Here is a 17,984-nt window from a genome sequence, read left to right on the forward strand (position 1 = left end):
TATAATGGATCATCGACAAAAGCAAAGCATTCCATATGCAGATCAGCACACTGTATTCGTCATGATATTAAATGGAAAGAGATTGTCATGTTTGAACTCTGATACAAAAGGGTGAAAAGGGGAACTAAAGAATTATACAACACAAAAAACCAAAAGAAACCAAATAACCAACTGTAACATCTATGAATATTTACCCACCTACACTCCTGAAAGTGCTAAAGAAACTTAAAAATACAACCAAGCAAACGAAAGATTAGATGATTAATTCTCCTGGTTCTACAACCACACATCAGAATCGACAACATACAGCGAACCTTGCAGTAGGTTTGCATCTTTGCTTGAACTCCATGACAATTTCAATGAAAATGCTTCCTAGTGCAAAGTTACCTCTTCCACTCAGCTCTGACAACCTTATCTGAAATTGCCGAGCCAACCATAATGGATAGTTATGGTGCAGAATAGTCATTTGAATATGAGAAAAAAAATATTGATGAAAATAAGCTAAATAACATAAATTATCAAAGTAAATCTGACAAACATGGGTGGCAGGCGAGTTTTGCTCTCATACTAGGATCAGAGATGAAGATGACTTGAACAAACAAATATATTTCTTAGAATGTAGCAGAAATAAATCTTGGACAAGCAGGAAAGTTAGGTGTAATCAAAAGCGCACCTTAAAAGATGGATTCATAAATCAGAAATAATCAGCAAAGACACTAAATGAATATCTGGTTTCGATTCCATACTCAGAGTGCACTCAAAATGTAATTTGCATGGTAAATATTACATGCACTACCAACATATGAGCATGCTTAACTAGACATAAAGACATGAATGTAAGTACACCAACAGGAATGAATTCTCATATTATACTGAAAGAATGGGAAGTACTAAGTGGCATATCCATATAGATAACACAGATATAGCAAACCGAAAACACAGATGAAAGGCATAAAACATCTAGTGTTGAATTGTTCTTACCATTAGCATCTCTAGAGGATGATAGAGATTTCTCATTGCGGATAGCTCCTTTGCCAGCTACTTGAACCAGTCTTTGAGCACGTGGTGACAATGAACTTAGATTGTTAGTAGTTGAAGATGGCAAAGAATATCGCCTGTTTAACCCATTTTTCTCAACCACATCACGGGTAAACCGTGGGGAGCCTTGACCCCTGAGTCTAGCTTTTGCAGATTCAGTTGGTGCCATATAACTGGGCACTTTTGGCATGCTATTTAACCCATTTTCTTGATTATCAATTTTTGCAGGGAAAGAAGCTCTTCTTTGGTTTGCTTTTGAGCTCTCGTCGCTGACCTGCTCATCCTTAGAGCTTAACTCCTCTGTTACCTGCATGTTCTCAATTTCACCATTATTTTCTGCAGGTAGCAAGTCAACTGTAGGAGAGATATTAGACTCATCAGGAGAAGCATCTAATGTGGACAATTTCAGATCTGCCTCAAGATTTGATGGTTCTGAGAGTGTTGCAGTCACATCTATCATCTTCTCAGTAGATTCCTGCTCTGAAACATCAGGAGCATCAGAACTAGAAGTTTTCTTCAGAGTCTGCTTTGTTTTCTCATTAACAACCTCAGACTTATCAAAAACCTCCTTTGCAGAGTCAGAAAGTTTTCTTAAATTGCGCTTAACCTTCTCAAGCTCATTTTGAGAATGTTCCCGAGCTGAATCTGCTGTGTTTCCGAAAACTCTCCTCAGACCACGTTTGGGTTTTTCATACTCCAAATTAGAACGACTAGATCCATTTTCAACTTTTGCATTGGACAGTTTCCGAACACTTCTCCTTGTCTTTCCTTGCCCATTTGCATCACCCTTTGTCTTAGACTTTGAGGCCAGACTCTTAATTGGCTGTGAAGGGGCTTCCCAAAAGCGTGACCTTGTCCAGCGTTGAAGCCACTGCCAGGACAAGTTAGGTTCCTCTGGCCCATACTGAAGTCGTAGAGGTAATGCAGCAGGTAATGAAGCCAGAAGCTGAGAGTGATTGAAGTGCATAATCACATATGCAGTTTGGAATGGCAGTGAAAAGAACATAGCAAAATGGCCAGAAGTTAAGACATCATAATTCTTGTCATTCACAATATACCCTCAGCTTGGAACAGTTAATTAAGTAGCAGCATGCATCAAAAACATTCATCACTGACAAAGTTTCTACATATTTTGGAGAAAGGAGCCAAGGGCTGTATTACATGTTACATATGAAATACTTTTATGCTCATGTTCTAAAGTTCAAGCACTTGGAATAATAAGAATCCTTTGTTTATGGTATACCATTTCACTATGTTCGAACACAAGGCAATGCAACCTTGGCTTGTACAGATAGCTCATGTGTATTACCACTACAAGTCACACCTCCTAAGCAAATTGAATTCAATTCCTAAGATTTAAGTCCTCTTAAAGAACATTTTAAGGTAGTAACTTGTAACAAGAATAATGAGTATTAACTACTTTATAAGGAAAATCAACAGATAAACAATCTTCAAAAAAAAGAGGAGGGGGCTGGAGACCCAAAACAATAGATGTGAAAGTCAGTGGTCAAATTTTGATACAAACAGGAGGAATCTAGAAACTACCTATAAGATGGGGCATAGAGCTAATTACACGACAGTTGAGTTAAAATTGGAATAATGTCTGTACTGTACTGATGTTATAAACATGAACTACCATATAGAGTAAAAGAACTATGACTAATAAAGAGTAAGAATGTCTGCAACAGAAAAGTATAACCTTGTAAAAAACATTTATAAGAATCAAGAAGCACGAGTGCAAGCTTGAAGCACTGGAAACAGGAGCAAATCTTAACAATGTACAAAAGAAGTCAGACAACTAATGCACACATGCAGGAAATTTAAGAAGCATGAACATGTTCTAAACAACGTGGATTCTGTATCAGCACAGAAGTTCTCATTTAGATAGCTTTATGGCATAAATCTAAGTTGAATCCAATAGTAGTATCAGAAAGCCACAGATATCTATATACAATGACAAAAAAAGAAAATGACCATACCTTTTGAACAAAAGCATTATTTGATAAATTCTTCACCTGAGCAGATGTGCTTACTCTGTAAGAATCAGAGCTTTTAGAACCCTGTTTCAAAAAATCATTAAACAAATAAATAACAGCTAGCTTAGAAGCATAATATAATCATAAAAACACCTTTATTCTCATAGGGACTTTCACATTCAAAAAAAGAACTATGAGATGCAGCAACATGCTTCTAGTAATTTTTGTCAGAATAGCAAGAACAGATAAGCCATCATCCAGTGGTCCATCTAATAAATTACCAGAAGCAGATGTTTTTTCTGCACTTCAACCCCAACATCTGAACATCTGACCTTTTGACCACGAGCTAGTGCCTGGAACTTAACAATTCCCCAGGTACAGCACAAAGTAGCAACAGCTTGTCTTCTAACCAAGTGACCACGAATAAGTGCTTGCAGCCTTATAATGCCCTTGAGGGTTCGAAATGCCCGGCGAGCCTTCCAACATATAATGTTGTCATCAGTAAAGTAAAACAGCAAAGCAAAGAATTTTTATCAATCAATAAAACTGCATGATTTTAGGGTTAATAATAATCCAAGTATAAGGTCATTCAAACAATAGAATGGTTGAATGCAGATTCTGTATTTTCATTACACTTTGTGCAAACCCATACTTACCCAAAATTTGCAATATAAGGTATGATGCAGAGTGAGAAGGATCTAATATTACCACCCAAATGCCAACTCAAGCAAAATAAGCAGAACACTATCTCCTTACACACAAATTAGGATAGTACCATAGATAATCAGCAGAGTTTACCCACAACTAAATGAAGACTATAGCAGTAAATGGCTTACACATGTTCATATCATACACGCCTCTTTAAGAATAACAGTAACCATTAAAGAGAGAGTAAGCTACCAGATAACCTCTGAAAGCAGCCTGTGCCTTTGCAGCAGCTTGGTCAAGCCTAATCCTCTCAGGATCTTCCAGGTTACCCAAATTACTGATTGCGTTATCACTTCCGTCCTCTTTTACAGAAGGAATATTGCCCCCATCATTTGGCAATTTGGTAGGTATATCCGTCTCAGACTCCATTACATTCCTAGCACTTGTCACCAAAATAGGTGCCGAAATTGATGGAGGATCCACTGATAGGTCAGACACAGTTACCTTTGAAGAAACCAATACCTCTCCTTTATTTGCAGAATTCTGCATGTAATAATCAAACAAAAATTAGAACATGTAGCATTTTCAATCTTCAAATACTATTTAAATATTTGACGATAACCAGTACTCTCTTACCAGCTTCTCTCTTCCTTTTGACAAATTGGACTTTGAAGATTTCTTCCCAAGAAGCAAGGTCTTGATCCATTTTGCAGGGGATTTTCCCATCTCCGTTAAAACCAAAAATAATTAAAATCCCAAGTTTCTAAATCTGGAAATCTGCCAAAGTCATACACAACAAACACCTAGTATTATCCAGGTTCCAGCATAGCATGTAAGCATTTAATTAAAAAATAAATAAAACTAGAAACATAGCGTTAAAAAAACAAAACCACCCTTCTCACTATCTCAGTACAGCTTGCAATTAATGGCAGTTACAATTTTTCTACACAACATACTCATTATTACTTCCTTGTAAGATGGAAAGGACTAAATTCTTACTTAAAAAAAACACAAATCTACAAAACCGATAGCAACTGAAGCTGAAACCGAATATCCTAGACAAATACAATACAAAAAACAAAACAAAGTTCAACAATTTTACTGTCATATTCAGCTTTACTTCACAGTCTCAAGTAAAAAAACGACAGATTAATAACCAAAGCCCACATCTACTTTAAGTTAAACAAAATAATATAACTAAAGCCAATAAATCAAGACCAAAAAAAAAAGAGCGACAAAGAGATCTGGGCCGTACAATAAGCAAGCGTGTCGGCAAAACCGAAAAAGATAAAAAAAAAAAAAAAAGGTATCAAAAGCATTTTACCTGAAAACGCCGCAAACTTGAAAGCCTTAGCAAGTTTCCATTACTGCAAAAAGAAAAATAAACAGTAAATTTTCAGAGATCTGAAGAACAATTTTTCTTCCTTTTTTTTCCTTACAACTTCATTTTGCATGCTTAAGAAGATGAAAAGAAGCAAATGCAACGGTAGGAATAAAGAAGAAAGAAATGTACCATTGAAGATCGACCAGGATTCCTCGGAAGAGAATCTTGAGCAGTGTTTTTCTTTTTTTTCTTTTTTCTTTTTTGTATTTTTTAGTTTGCTATGGAGACTGAAGTTAAATAAATGCTGAAGAAAGAAAGGAAAACAGCCTGCGGAAAATAAATTTAAAAGATAAACCAAAAAAAAAGGCGAAAGGGAAGTGCTAGGCTTTTGCAATTTGACAAAAATCCAGAAAACGACGGCGTTTAAAAGTGGGCCCCTGTCAAGTCCCCATAAAAGTGGCGATGGAGAGATAACATGGTCCCTCTGCCCTTGCTGGTGACCTGTCTCAATATGCTTCAATTTCCTATTTACTTTTTTTGTCTTTTTTCTTTAAAACTTTAATCCAAAAAAATGTCTACAAATATCAAATCCTAGTTAAATTCATTACTTCAAAAAAATATTTTAATAATTTATTATTTTATTTTAAAATTTTAAATTCAAATTTAACTTTTTAAATATAAAATGCATATATTTATTATTAAATAAATTTTACCTACATTTCTTATAATTTCAATTATTTTTATGCGATATCTTGTTTTTTATTTTCAATTAATATCATATGAATAACTTTTGTCTCCATAAAAATTATATTATTAATTTTATTTTATAAAATTTTAAAATATTTTAAATATAAACAAATAACTTAATTTTAATTTGAAAGTATTCTAATTTTATTGAACAAAATTGACAGCTTAATCTTTTATGAAAATCGAAATTATTCACAATGTGCTAATTAAAATATATATATATATATATATTCACACAATATTAATTGAGAAAAAAATGATAACATATCAATTAGAAAAAGTTAAAACCAAAAAAAGAATAAGGTGTACTTTACCCATTTAATCAAATATTCAAACAAAATTAATTATTTTGAAATGATTGTAATTTTAATGTGACTTGTTTAGAAAGATGCCATGAAAGGATTTTTAGTGTAAAATTTAACGTGGTAGTTCCATTTAATTCTATAAATTCTTATATACCCATTCAATCAAATATTCAAATAAATTAATTATTTTAAATTATTGTAAATTTAATTTGGCTTGTTTAACAAGATGCCACGAAAGGAACTTTTAGTATAAAACCTAATGTGGTAATTACATTTAATTTTATAAAGTCTTAGATTTAATAGAGAAACAAATTCTATATTTAGTAGTATTTTTGAAGGCCAAAGAAACGCATTGACTTTTAATAGAAGACCTTTCTGTCTTGCATGCTAATTTTTTAATTAGGACATCTATAAAACTAAAGATTCTTTTGGTACAAAACAAAATTAAATGTACTTAAACTTAATTAAACCTGTTTTAAGACAAGCAGTGTGGTCAATTGTCTAGAGGAGTTTCTAAGATTCCTTAAAAAAACAAGCAACTTGCAACAATTAAAATGCATGGTGGTTGCCGGCTGGCCGGTAGTAACTAATGACTAATGGAAATTATTTTTTTTTCTTTGAATAAAATATTTAAACTACTAATGGTGGTTACATACAATTTTCAACTGATTAATTGTGATTTTAAGTGTACAATCAAATCAAGTGGACAGTTGTTTAGCCAATTAGTGAGATTAGACAAAAATAATCATTTTTAATTAGGCAAACTTTACCTACAATTCCTTCTATTTTAATTTTTCCGACATAATACTCGTGTTTTTTTTTCTTTTCAATTAGCTCTTTGTGGATAATATCTTATTGAAAGAAGTTGTATTTTTAATAATAAAATTATCAAAAAAATATTTTTAAATTTGAATAAATTAATTAAATTTCGAATTGAGAATATTTTGATGATTTTATTAGGTAAAATGAACGGCATAAATAAAAATAGAATTTATTCGTAAAAAATTAATCAGAAAATAAAAACATAAAATATTAGAAAGAAAAATTAAAACCATTTAAGTGTAAGTCGAGTTTATCCGTTTTAATCAACAAAGAACTAATGTCTCTTGGACACTGAGCCACTGACCCACACATTGCAAGAAATTAATGGTGGGCTTGTAACTGGGCGGCATGCTATTTAATTATGTTTTCAACTCTGGGCCCGATGGCTTCTCTCTTGTGAGATTTGAGCAACTAGGGGAACCATGGTTAGAGGTTTGCCCAGCCCAACTTGATTCACAATGAGAAAAAGCCTAATTAGTCACTTCCTTCAAATTACAAAACATTTTACATTAACCATATCAGTAAAGGGAGAAAAGATGGCATATGTTGTAATTTTGCGCCATGAATTCACAAACCCCTCCAATTAAATGATTAATTGTTCACTCTTTTATTTCATTTTAAAAAATTACTACTATGTTTGATTAATACTTTTAAAGTATAATATTTATGATCAATTATTGACTTAGTTAAAATATCACTTGTTATTCTAACCATGTGACGCTAATGTAACTTGTTGACACGTTATAATAAATGATAATATAACATGCTAACATGATATGATAACATGATTATATAACATTTTTCATACTCTACATCAACATCATGTGGATGTAAGATAAGTGAAATTTTGACTAATGATAATTAATCAATCATTAGTCATAAGGACTTATTTGATTTAAGATAAAAAGTATACAGATTTAATTGCACAAAATAGAAACATAAAAATTTAAATAAAAAATTTTAAATAATTCAAAAAAAATTAAATATTATATTTAGTTTAAAATAAAAATTTTAATTAAATAAAATATAAGTACTCCTAATTTTAGATTTTATTCGATAGAGTTGATGGGATTCTTCCTCGAAGGTGGAATCACTTTCCAATCAAGTATTTTCAACCGCAATCCAATTCACTACTCACAATCTTTTACACATATATATAAAAGTTAGGTTTGTGGGAGCATTTTAGAATTAGAAAAATGCATCTTCTTTCAAGGCATTCCATGTGCATTACCATATAAAACTACCCTTCCCCACATTAGTATGTCTCTTACTATTTTTATTAAAAGCCATGTTTGTCTTGTTTTTGGTTTTTTCTCTCTATAGTCAATTAGGTCCATCACAACTAGAACACAGAATTTTGAACACGGTTAATTTTTTGATACGAAAATGACACAAAATTAAGTAGATTTTGGTTTAAAATTATTATGTTTCGTATATTAATCGTGTCGATATGTTCAAATAGATAAAATGTGTTTAAATCGTTTAAAATATATTTGATTAATCGACTTATCATGTTGATCAATATAGCTCCCTTATAAACTTGTTTAATATAAATTTAAATAGATTAATCATATTTAAATAAATTATCAATTATGTCATATCATATAAATTTTAATTAAATTTATTTAATAAATATGATAAACTTATCGTGTTATTTTATGTAACACATTTAATAAATAAATTTATATATTTAAATTTTTAATGTATTTAATTAATCGTATTATATTCGTGATATAATTAAAATATGTAAACACGAATCCACAAATCTAATGACAAATAACGATTCCATCTTGAATAGTAAAATGAAATTTTATGAAGATGGATCCATGAAAAGGGGCCAAAATAACATAAACGAGAAAGGCAACTAAAGCTAAGAACAGAAATAAAGCATCCACCGAATTACAAGAAGATAATAACGGGATTACGTAGAACTGATACATCCTTAAAATCCGTGTTTGACAACTGGCAGCCTTTTCCCGTTTTCACCTTTCTTTTCTTTGCAGCTCACCGACACAACGGCATTTCGGACACAGACCAAGGGGGGCCATTGTCGTCATTTCTGCTTACAATTCCCATGGGGACCGTTACGACAGTGTCTTATACCATGATACCGATGTAGGAGGGTATTTCGGTCATGAACACACGTGATCGCCTCGTGACTCCACTGAACTTTGTTTTCACGAATCCCCCACGTTCCATTTTGGAGCGTGACTCTCAGTTACTTCACCCCGGTACACGCCGGTCTACCGTAACAAGGGTGGTCAACACAAAACCCGAGGTTCTCGCAAACGGGAAGCGTTTGAATTCAGAGCCGAAAAGTTGACTTTTACCCTCTTTTCCTTCTTAAAAATCCCATTTGCAATTTAATATGATAGATCGCGTATCTTAGGATCCAGATTTCCTTTGCCTTTGCATGCCGCTCAATGGATATTCACCAACTAAATACTCGAGTCTATTCGTCTCGATTGCATAAAAATCGGGTATCTTATAATCGGATTTAGAAAAATGATTTGATTTTCATTTTCCTTTAGTTGTTTAAAAGTTCTTCACTTTCTCAATTATTAGCCTTCATCTACTTGGTCTCAGAAAAGTTTGCTAATTATTTAATTCAGTAGTGAAATGAAGTAATAGCTTGATCCTAAGCTGTGTGGCTCCTACTCTTACCATTTTGTATCTATATTCAACCTTTAATTAAAGCAGTGAGCAGAACCCAGGTCACAAATTTGTCTTTTTTTCAGACAAAACTGCATTTATTGGGGTGCTGGTGCTGTATGCTAAAAGGGTTATGAGCATTATGCAACTGAACACATGATGAAGTAAATGTGATTTCTACATTCCCAAGAAATGTTTTCTTCAACTTTTTAAGGTTTTGCTTTTCTTTTTTTTGAGTTTTAAGTGGAAAGAGAGGAATGGAGACTTTCAGAGTTGATTTCTGTTCATTGCTTTCTGTAATTTTCATGCTTGTTCCAGCTTCAATGGGGCAGCTTACTCCAAGTGAAACCAGGATTTTTTTCCAAGTTCAAAGGCTTCTTGAATATCCTGAAGTTCTTCAAGGATGGACAAACTGGACCAACTTCTGTTACCTCCCTCCTTCTGCTTCTCTCAAGATTGTCTGTACAAACAGTCGAGTAACAGAATTAACTATCGTTGGAAGCAAGAGCTCTCCAGCTCACAGCACAACGACAGCTTCAGGGTATGTTGTTGCAGGTTCTCAAAAGGCTTTGTCTGGGAAATTCTCCATTGATGCATTCTTCACTGTCCTGACAAAGCTTTCGAATTTGGAAGTATTGTCCCTGGTGTCCCTGGGGTTGTGGGGTCCCTTGCCTGCTAAGATCAACAGGTTTCGTTCACTTGAAGTTCTTAACATGAGCTCAAATTTCATTTCCGGGGAGATTCCTAAGCAGATTGCATCATTCAAGAATCTAACCAGTCTTGTTTTGGCTGACAATCTGTTCAATGGGAGTGTCCCAGATCTTACAGGCCTGGCACAACTTGAAGAGCTGAATTTGGGTGGCAACCACCTTGGTCCACAATTTCCTTCATTAAGCCAGAGTCTTGTAAGTTTAATATTGAGCAACAATTCTTTTAGATCTGAAATCCCTTCAGGATTGAAGAAATTCTATCAGCTTCAGATGCTGGATATCTCTTCTAATGGATTTGTCGGACCAGTCCCATCTTTTCTGTTCTCCCTGCGGTCAATTCAGTATCTTAATCTGGCCCAAAACCAGATAAGCGGGGCCCTTGCAGTGAATACATCCTGTGGCAAGAACCTCATGTTTGTAGATATCTCAAATAACCTTTTGATAGGAAAACTCCCTCCATGCATAGGATCAAGTTCAACAAACAGAACAGTCATTAGCTCATGGAATTGTCTATCTGCTGGAAATTCAAATCGTCAGCATCCACATTCATTTTGCAACAAAGAAGCATTGGCTGTCAAGCCTCCAGTCAGAAGAAAAGAGCAGGAGTCTGGGATCAAAATAGGCCTATTGCTCGGTATCATTGGAGGCGTTCTGGGCATTGCAGGAGCTATTGCTTTGTTAATTTTGGTCATTGTCAGAAGATCAGAAAGAACTGCAGATGCAAACTATGAAAAATCCCTTGCAGACAAAATGTCTGTTCGTAGCTCCCCAAAACCAGCCATTGATTCAAGTAAGACTATTCAAAACCGTTCATGCAAACATGGCTTCAAAATTGTCATCATTCAACCTACTAAATTTGCTCGATTTTGCTACACTGCAGGGCGTGTGCCTCAGACAATGAGATCAGCTGCAATTGGGCTTCCTCGATATCGTGTTTTCAGCTTGGAGGAAATTGAAGATGCAACAAACAACTTTGACCCATCAAATTTTATGGGGGAAGGATCTCAAGGACAGGTAAAACATTTGTGTTTAAATCCCATTACTCATAAGTCCCCTGAGACATGAAACAAGAACAAAAGATTGAAAAAAGGTTACTCTGACGTTTGCAGCTCTATAAAGGTTGGCTCGTAGACGGTTCAGTGGTGGTGGTGAAATGTCTGAAACTAAAGCAGAAGCATTTACCTCAAAACCTCATGCAACACATGGAAGTTCTGTCCAAGCTCAGACATCGGCATTTGGTTAGCGTTCTGGGACACTGTATTGTTACTTACCAGGATCATCCCAACATAGCAAGTACAGTGTTCGTTATCTTTGAACACATTTCGAATGGATCATTGCGGGACTATCTTACTGGTAAAAAAGCTAACCCCCACAATATAACTCAGACAACAGGGGCAAAAGCAAATGTTTTAAGAATTTTAATTTTCTTTCGATGTGATTATTGGCAGATTGGAGAAAGAAGGAAATACTGAAATGGCCGCAGAGAATGGCAATCACCATTGGTGCTGCAAGGGGAATCCAGTTCTTGCACACAGGAATTGCACCTGGCATATACGGAAACGATTTGAAGATTGATAATATCTTGTTGGATGAGACTCTTACAGCCAAAATCAGTAATTACAACATCCCCTTGCCACTTAAGGTATAGGAACCAGAAGGAAAATTCAAATTTATTTCTGAATTTGATCTGTTCATTCTCTTTCTTATTTTTGTTTTTCTGTTTCCCTGATGAAATTGCAGGCGGGTTCAGAAAGCCCCCTGGCCAATCGTCTTACTAGGTAACAGCCTTTTTCTCCCACCTTGTTCACTGCAATTTTCATTCCTTCAAGGCTATAAACTTACAACTACTCCTTTTTGCAGTGATGAAAATGCAGAGAAGGAAGACATTTATCAGCTGGGAATTCTTCTACTTCAAGTTATTACTGGTAAACCGGCCACATTCACAAGTGAACTGGATGAGCTTAAACTTCAGGTATGTAGTTCATTTGTTCCATTTCTCCAGGCAAAACCGTTAAAAAAAAATTGCACCAAGGCAGTGCATGAAATCGCCGGTTTCTCCTTGCAGCTGGAACAGAGCTTAGATGAAGGGCCATCAAAGTTGAGAGGTGTCATAGATCCCTCCATTCGTGGCACTTTTGCATATGAATCAATGAGAACCACAGTCGAATTCGCTCTCAATTGCCTGTCCAAAGATTCGACCAAGCGCCCCTCCATAGAAGACGTTCTTTGGAATGTGCAGTATTCAATCCAAATTCAGGACGGATGGACCAGTAGCGGAAACCTTGCCACACATATGTAATACTTCATTACATTTTCTCAACTGTAAGCAAAAATAAACGCTGGGATTTCCACTTGTATTTATATAAGATTTTTTGTCGCAAATTTTCATAATAAAGTTTCCACATGGAAGTTTGTTTTACTTTTTGCTGGGAGCTGAGTTATGGTTTCTATATGCTTTGAGACTTAACCCAAAGTGCTGCCGCAAGGAGAGAACAAGGAAGGGCAACTTATTGCTTTACATTCAAATCATACTAGCGGCTAGCGCCCCTAGACTCCCTGCCTTTCCCCCCACACCGGAAAAGGGTAGAGAGATAGGAAAGACAATTCTGGCACGATCCTGGGCATCAACGGTCTTTTCAACTAAAAGAGAAAGTTTAAACCAACTTTAAACAAATGAAGCACAAGAAGATAAAACAATCATTTCAATTAAGGAAGCACCATCCATCCACATAAAACAAACACCACATCAAGTCAAAATAGTTTGCAACACATTTTCAGTTTCAATGTTATTTAGACAGGCCATTGGACTACTTTTTTTTGACGTTCCATAGAACCAAACCATGAGCTATTAATCAGCAGTCCAACTCTGCTCGACAATCTCACGTACCCTCCTATTGTATTCACGCTTGTTCTCACTAAACATCCTAGCAGCTTCTGAATTTGCAGGAGAATTTGGATTCGGATCACAGAGCAATGACTGCACATAAAAAATAATATGGATTAAAACAACAGGACAGAGATAGAAAGAGAGCACATAGAGTTATAACGTAATACCTGTGTACCATTAGATCCTAGGATTCTTAATTAGAGGTATCAACTATCAAGTTTGGGACTGGGAGGGGTAACCTTGGATTGTTTAGCCCAAGGCCCAACTTTTGGATATATTACACACACACACACACACACACACACACAAAAGCAATCTCATTAATGATTTCTGCAAAGACATTAAGAGGAAAGTCGGATTTGTTCACATGCATGCCTGACAGGACCCAACAATATTTGTCTAAGGCACAATATTCCAGGTTAACACAAACATATTTGATACTATCATCATCTTAATGAAAGATCTTCCAATCAATAACAGCCAGCTGGTGGTCGTCTGTACAGCTTTGGAATGGCAACCAACGTTTCTGCTTCCACAACTTTCATATGAGAGTTTACAATATGAAGTAGGTAGTTTAGAAGCAAAGACTATAACATACTTGAATTGGAATGAAATCATATTTTATTCCATGGACCTTAGTTAGCTGCAACTCATTGCCTGAAGGATTATACAGTACCTGAATAGATGTCAGTATTGCCGCTACATCATATATTGGACTCCACTGATTTTGTAGTATGTCCAAGCAGATGCTTCCATCTGCATAAACTGAAAAAATAGCACGATAAAATTGGGATCAGAACCAGAACAGCTAAAAATTATTGCCTACCAAATATGCCAGAGCACACAGATAAAACATTTTTTTCTTTGAAATCAACAGATAAAACTTATTCATAACAAATAAAATACAGTATCGATAGAAAGTTAGGTTTTAATGGAAGAAAACCAGAAACTGAAGCTGAACATGTAAACTTGTTATGTCAACATCAGCTTAGAAGCCTCAATCGCATGTATAGATGTTAGTGGATGGCCATGGAAATTTTGGCACACCAGGAATGGTTGGAACTTGGAATATCAGTTGCATGAGGCATACAATTCACATGAAATGGACAGCAGAATGCTGCTCTGTTCTGCCCTAAGAGGTGCCAATGACACAAAGAACTAGCACATGATAGCATTGAACTTCCGGAACATTAGCTCATGTTTGATTCATTAACAAATGTAGTCCTCTTCTGAGCACCCACTTTACAACTAGAGGTCTACTCATTCACAAGTATAGTCAATAAAAGATCACAGCATAATCACAGCGTAGTATAGTTTCACCCTATATATTACAACTAAAGGTCTACTCGTTATGTGTTATAGTAACGGACAAACATAAACAGCACAGTTTCACCCTGTATATATTACACCTTCATGCAAGAAAGTAGAAGTTTATCCTACACAAATATGTCAAATGTTGAATACAACAATTAAGAAACTGCCATATCTGCGAGAAAAAATCAAAATGTAAACTGAAAATGTGGATGTAGTTAGAGAATAAAGTTAGTATAGAGCTTACTGTTTGGATGGAACATTCGAGAAACAAAACGAACTGTTGGTGGCTTGTTTGGATAATCCTCCGTAAACTGAAGAGTCAGTTTAAACGTACCTGAAAGACTCAAAAATATGAAAACAGAGATGAATTTATAGTTCTTAGCAGCATACCTACGTTCTATGATAAATTATCCAAAGAAATAGCTTAAATAAGCATGACCATTTTGTTTTGTTTTGTTTTAGAGAGTTACAAGTCATAATAGAAAGTAAAGGATTCATACACTCAAAAGTGTATCAGCCTTTTCATTTTGGTTAAAAGGCAGAGGCTGAATGGGCATCCCCTCCAACAACATCCCAACAAGATTGTTTAACATCTTCTGCTCCATTATTCACATGGAAAAATATGTCTTAAGGAACCATTATCAGTGCCACTCCGGTAGGGGTGAGCAAATTGGACCTGAAACCGAATAACCGAACAGCACCGAAATGAGTTCGGTTTTTTCGGTTCGGTTAATTCGGTTATTCAGTTAATTCGGATAGAGTAATTCGGTTAGTGTAATGATTTAGGTTCGGTTTCAGTTAGAAAAATGTCTAACCGAATTAACCGAACTAACTGAATGGTATTTTTGTAATTTTACCTAAAAATTCCTAAACCTAAATCCCCAATTCCTCTTTCTAATTTTTGCCGTTCTGTTCGGCTGTTCCTGTCTCCGCTCTCTCGTGACTCCCAATCTCCCATCTCCAGTTCTCCACTCTCCACTCTGGTCTCTCACCCTTTCTGTCATCCGCCGGCCGCTGTCCGTCGACGTCCGGTCTTCACTCTAGCCCGATCTGGTTTCTGCCGACTGCCCTTGCTGGTTTCTGGTTTCTGGTTAACTGGTTGACTGGTTGCCAAACGTATTCGTGACCCATCCTAATTACATTCCATAAGCTGAGAAGAGCAAACATAAAATTACAGCTGCTGTCCAAACTAAGAGATGCAAAGCGGCCCCAAGCATTTTGCGCAACCCATTCACCCGAACGTGTGTAAATCTACCAGCAGCACAAGACACCCTACTCACACCCCCCTTTTCGTAGCTTAATTTTAGTGTGGAGGATAAATAAAATCACTTAAAACAGAACAACAACACCTATATATGAGGACTCTGGGATTCATTTTAAAATTCCAGGGCAGTACCTATCCTGATTTCAAGCCATATGAAATCCTCGTTCCAATTAACCGTAGACAGCAGCAACGCGTCCAATAAATTTACAACTCCAAGCAGAAACCAAACCCCACAAGAAGACTTTGTGATTTTACAAGGCCGCAAATAGAATCCAAGATAAACACAAACTCAGTAGCACATTCTCACCCAAAAAATTATTCAGTTTGGTTTTCAGTAACCGAACCGAACTAACCGAGTTAGTTCGGTTTCGGTTAGTTCGGTTAATTATTTACTTAAGTTCGGTTTCAATTAGTTTTATACAAGAGTTCGGTTAGTTCGGTTACTGGATATCCAGTAACCGAATTAACCGAACTACCCGTTTGCACAGTCCTACACTCCGGTCAAACAAATCCTAACCTTCAGCATTTTGTAAGCATCAACATATAGGACTCATGTAAGCTCTGTTCTGTTTTCGGGGTAAAACTTACTCAATTATAGCAAACAAATTCACAAAACTATTCAAAAAAGCTAGGTGTAGATGAAGCATTTAACCAATTAATGTATGGGAAATTGATAATATCATTAAGGCATTGTACAATTACAGGGAAATTTGTCTCCAATTGGATAGGTTTTACCAATATATAGAGTGCATAGCAATCTTTTAAAGAGGTAAAAGGAGACAGGCAAACAAATCCACCAAACAACTATAGAAAAATTGATTATTGAAACTGAAAAATGCAAAAGAATATGCTTTACCTCCGTCCCATGGGGTGTCATCAGGCCTGCAAATCGATCAAGTAAAGACATGAGCACAACTTCATTGGATCTTTATCTTAAAACATCACAGGAAAAACAAGTAAACAAAGAAGGAAAAGACAATTCAGCCTTGTTTTGTCACATACCCAAATATAACAGCATTCCAGAGCATAATATTGTTATCTTGAGGAGCACCACTAATTCCTGCAGGAGGATCTTGTTGCAACCTCTTAAAATCCCTCATCAGTCTTTTCCTTGCTGGAGTCGACATCCTCACCGCCTGCAAATTCAAGAGGAAGCCAATTCAAAATCAATATCAAGATGCACACAATAAAAGAAAGAACAAACCAGAGTTCTTTAATATAAACATCAAACACAACGGGTGGCAGCTCTCTTCCATGCCATAAACTCTACCCAACATCCCCACGATTCGAACTAAACACTTCCACACTGGAATCTCAACCTCTAATCATTGGGATGTCCATTGGGGACTACCTAACCTCAATTTACTACACATCATATCCAAAAACATTGATAACATAATTTTGTTAAATATAAAGCAATAAAGAGAAAGAACCAAAGGTAACATGACCGGACTTTTGCTTTTAACTTTTGTTCTGGACACTGATTCAGCAGATGACAACAATTAAACAAATAAAACCAAGATTGCAGTTCATTCATTTCTAGAATTATCATAACAAATTAAGACATTTAGAAACAAAAAATCTCAGAGAATCTAACCATAAAGAGTTAAAATCACCATAAAAATCAGCTAAAAGCACACATCTAATTAATACCCAAAAGAATCAATCTTGAATCCCCAAATCTTACATAACCCTAGATCCATAACTACAACAAGAACGATCAAAAACCTTGAAGCTTCAACATATCTAGCAATCAAAAGAGTTTCCCTTGGATATATAATAACCAAACGCAAATCGAAGCAAAATTAAAGAAAAGAAACAAAAAAAAAACACAAAAAGGGTCTTACTTTCTGAGTAAACGCGGCGAGTTAACTAGGATTCTCCAAAAGCAAGCTAACAGAATCACAACGAGTTAACAAAAGAATTAAAAGGAACAAATTTCCCTTCCCAAGATTACCTCAGGAAACAAACGGAAAAGTCTATCAGATAATCATCTCTTTTTTAACTAATTATAAACCCAGCGATCCAAAAGAGAAGATTTTATTTTCCAAGATTTATTTTTTTTCTTCTTTCTTCATAAGAGAGCAAGACCATGATGGCTCAATTAGGGTCAGCGGTCCTTTATATCGAAGTCTCTTTTTCTTAAAAAAAATAAAAAAAAAGAATTATTTTTCCAATTTTAATTATTCATCTTTTCTTAATTTCACAAAATTAAGATAAAATTTTAATTTTAATTTTAAACATTATAAATATAAAAAATAAATTAAAATAAAAACCAATAAGAGTATTATTCAATT

At 35.2% G+C, this 17,984-nt stretch overlaps 3 protein-coding genes across 5 annotated transcripts; 1 reads left to right on the forward strand and 2 right to left on the reverse strand.

The window, feature by feature from the left end:
* Positions 1-36: 36 nt before the first annotated feature.
* Positions 37-5,331, reverse strand: IQD28 (IQ-domain 28). 2 transcript variants are annotated; one of them, XM_018116042.2, is made up of 8 exons: positions 5,176-5,331; positions 4,987-5,029; positions 4,299-4,439; positions 3,915-4,205; positions 3,296-3,490; positions 3,018-3,098; positions 982-1,984; positions 37-415 (listed from the first exon to the last, which is right to left on the reverse strand). In XM_018116042.2, the coding sequence occupies exons 3-8, from the start codon at positions 4,386-4,388 to the stop codon at positions 384-386; spliced, it is 1,692 nt and encodes a 563-aa protein (XP_017971531.2). In that variant the 5' UTR covers positions 4,389-4,439; positions 4,987-5,029; positions 5,176-5,331; the 3' UTR covers positions 37-383. The 2 variants fall into 2 exon arrangements, with proteins under 2 accessions (XP_017971531.2, XP_007046196.3); XM_007046134.3 differs by having other exon boundaries at positions 4,299-4,465.
* Positions 5,332-9,380: 4,049 nt separating this feature from the next.
* Positions 9,381-12,641, forward strand: LOC18610469 (Leucine-rich repeat protein kinase family protein). The gene is made up of 7 exons (XM_018115705.2): positions 9,381-11,012; positions 11,103-11,236; positions 11,332-11,575; positions 11,671-11,864; positions 11,963-12,000; positions 12,083-12,194; positions 12,288-12,641. The coding sequence occupies exons 1-7, from the start codon at positions 9,770-9,772 to the stop codon at positions 12,519-12,521; spliced, it is 2,199 nt and encodes a 732-aa protein (XP_017971194.2). The 5' UTR covers positions 9,381-9,769; the 3' UTR covers positions 12,522-12,641.
* A 255-nt stretch (positions 12,642-12,896) lies between these two features.
* LOC18610470 (ubiquitin-conjugating enzyme E2 2) lies at positions 12,897-17,785 on the reverse strand. 2 transcript variants are annotated; one of them, XM_007046139.3, is made up of 6 exons: positions 17,535-17,785; positions 16,690-16,823; positions 16,544-16,569; positions 14,668-14,757; positions 13,786-13,874; positions 12,897-13,199 (listed from the first exon to the last, which is right to left on the reverse strand). In XM_007046139.3, the coding sequence occupies exons 2-6, from the start codon at positions 16,812-16,814 to the stop codon at positions 13,071-13,073; spliced, it is 459 nt and encodes a 152-aa protein (XP_007046201.1). In that variant the 5' UTR covers positions 16,815-16,823; positions 17,535-17,785; the 3' UTR covers positions 12,897-13,070. The 2 variants fall into 2 exon arrangements, with proteins under 2 accessions (XP_007046201.1, XP_007046200.1); XM_007046138.3 differs by having other exon boundaries at positions 17,645-17,784.
* Positions 17,786-17,984: the final 199 nt, after the last annotated feature.

The sequence above is a fragment of the Theobroma cacao genome, chromosome 2 (genome assembly GCF_053813885.1).
Source record: "Theobroma cacao isolate CCN51 chromosome 2, ASM5381388v1, whole genome shotgun sequence".
Taxonomy (NCBI): Eukaryota; Viridiplantae; Streptophyta; class Magnoliopsida; order Malvales; family Malvaceae; genus Theobroma; species Theobroma cacao.

Bases quoted from the DNA above. Each gene is read 5' to 3' on its own strand.
- IQD28 (XM_018116042.2), bottom strand. From the start codon at position 4,388: ATGGGAAAATCCCCTGCAAAATGGATCAAGACCTTGCTTCTTGGGAAG. The intron at 1,985-3,017 runs GTATGGTCATTT...AATCACTCTCAG, and splicing joins ATAATGCTTTTGTTCAAAAG to CTTCTGGCTTCATTACCTGC. The intron at 416-981 runs GTAAGAACAATT...CGGCAATTTCAG, and splicing joins ATCCTCTAGAGATGCTAATG to ATAAGGTTGTCAGAGCTGAG.
- LOC18610469 (XM_018115705.2), top strand. From the start codon at position 9,770: ATGGAGACTTTCAGAGTTGATTTCTGTTCATTGCTTTCTGTAATTTTC. The intron at 11,237-11,331 runs GTAAAACATTTG...TGACGTTTGCAG, and splicing joins GGGAAGGATCTCAAGGACAG to CTCTATAAAGGTTGGCTCGT. The intron at 11,865-11,962 runs GTATAGGAACCA...ATGAAATTGCAG, and splicing joins ACATCCCCTTGCCACTTAAG to GCGGGTTCAGAAAGCCCCCT.
- LOC18610470 (XM_007046139.3), bottom strand. From the start codon at position 16,814: ATGTCGACTCCAGCAAGGAAAAGACTGATGAGGGATTTTAAGAGGTTG. The intron at 14,758-16,543 runs GTAAAGCATATT...TGAGTCTTTCAG, and splicing joins TGACACCCCATGGGACGGAG to GTACGTTTAAACTGACTCTT. The intron at 13,200-13,785 runs GTACTGTATAAT...TTTTATGTGCAG, and splicing joins CAATACTGACATCTATTCAG to TCATTGCTCTGTGATCCGAA.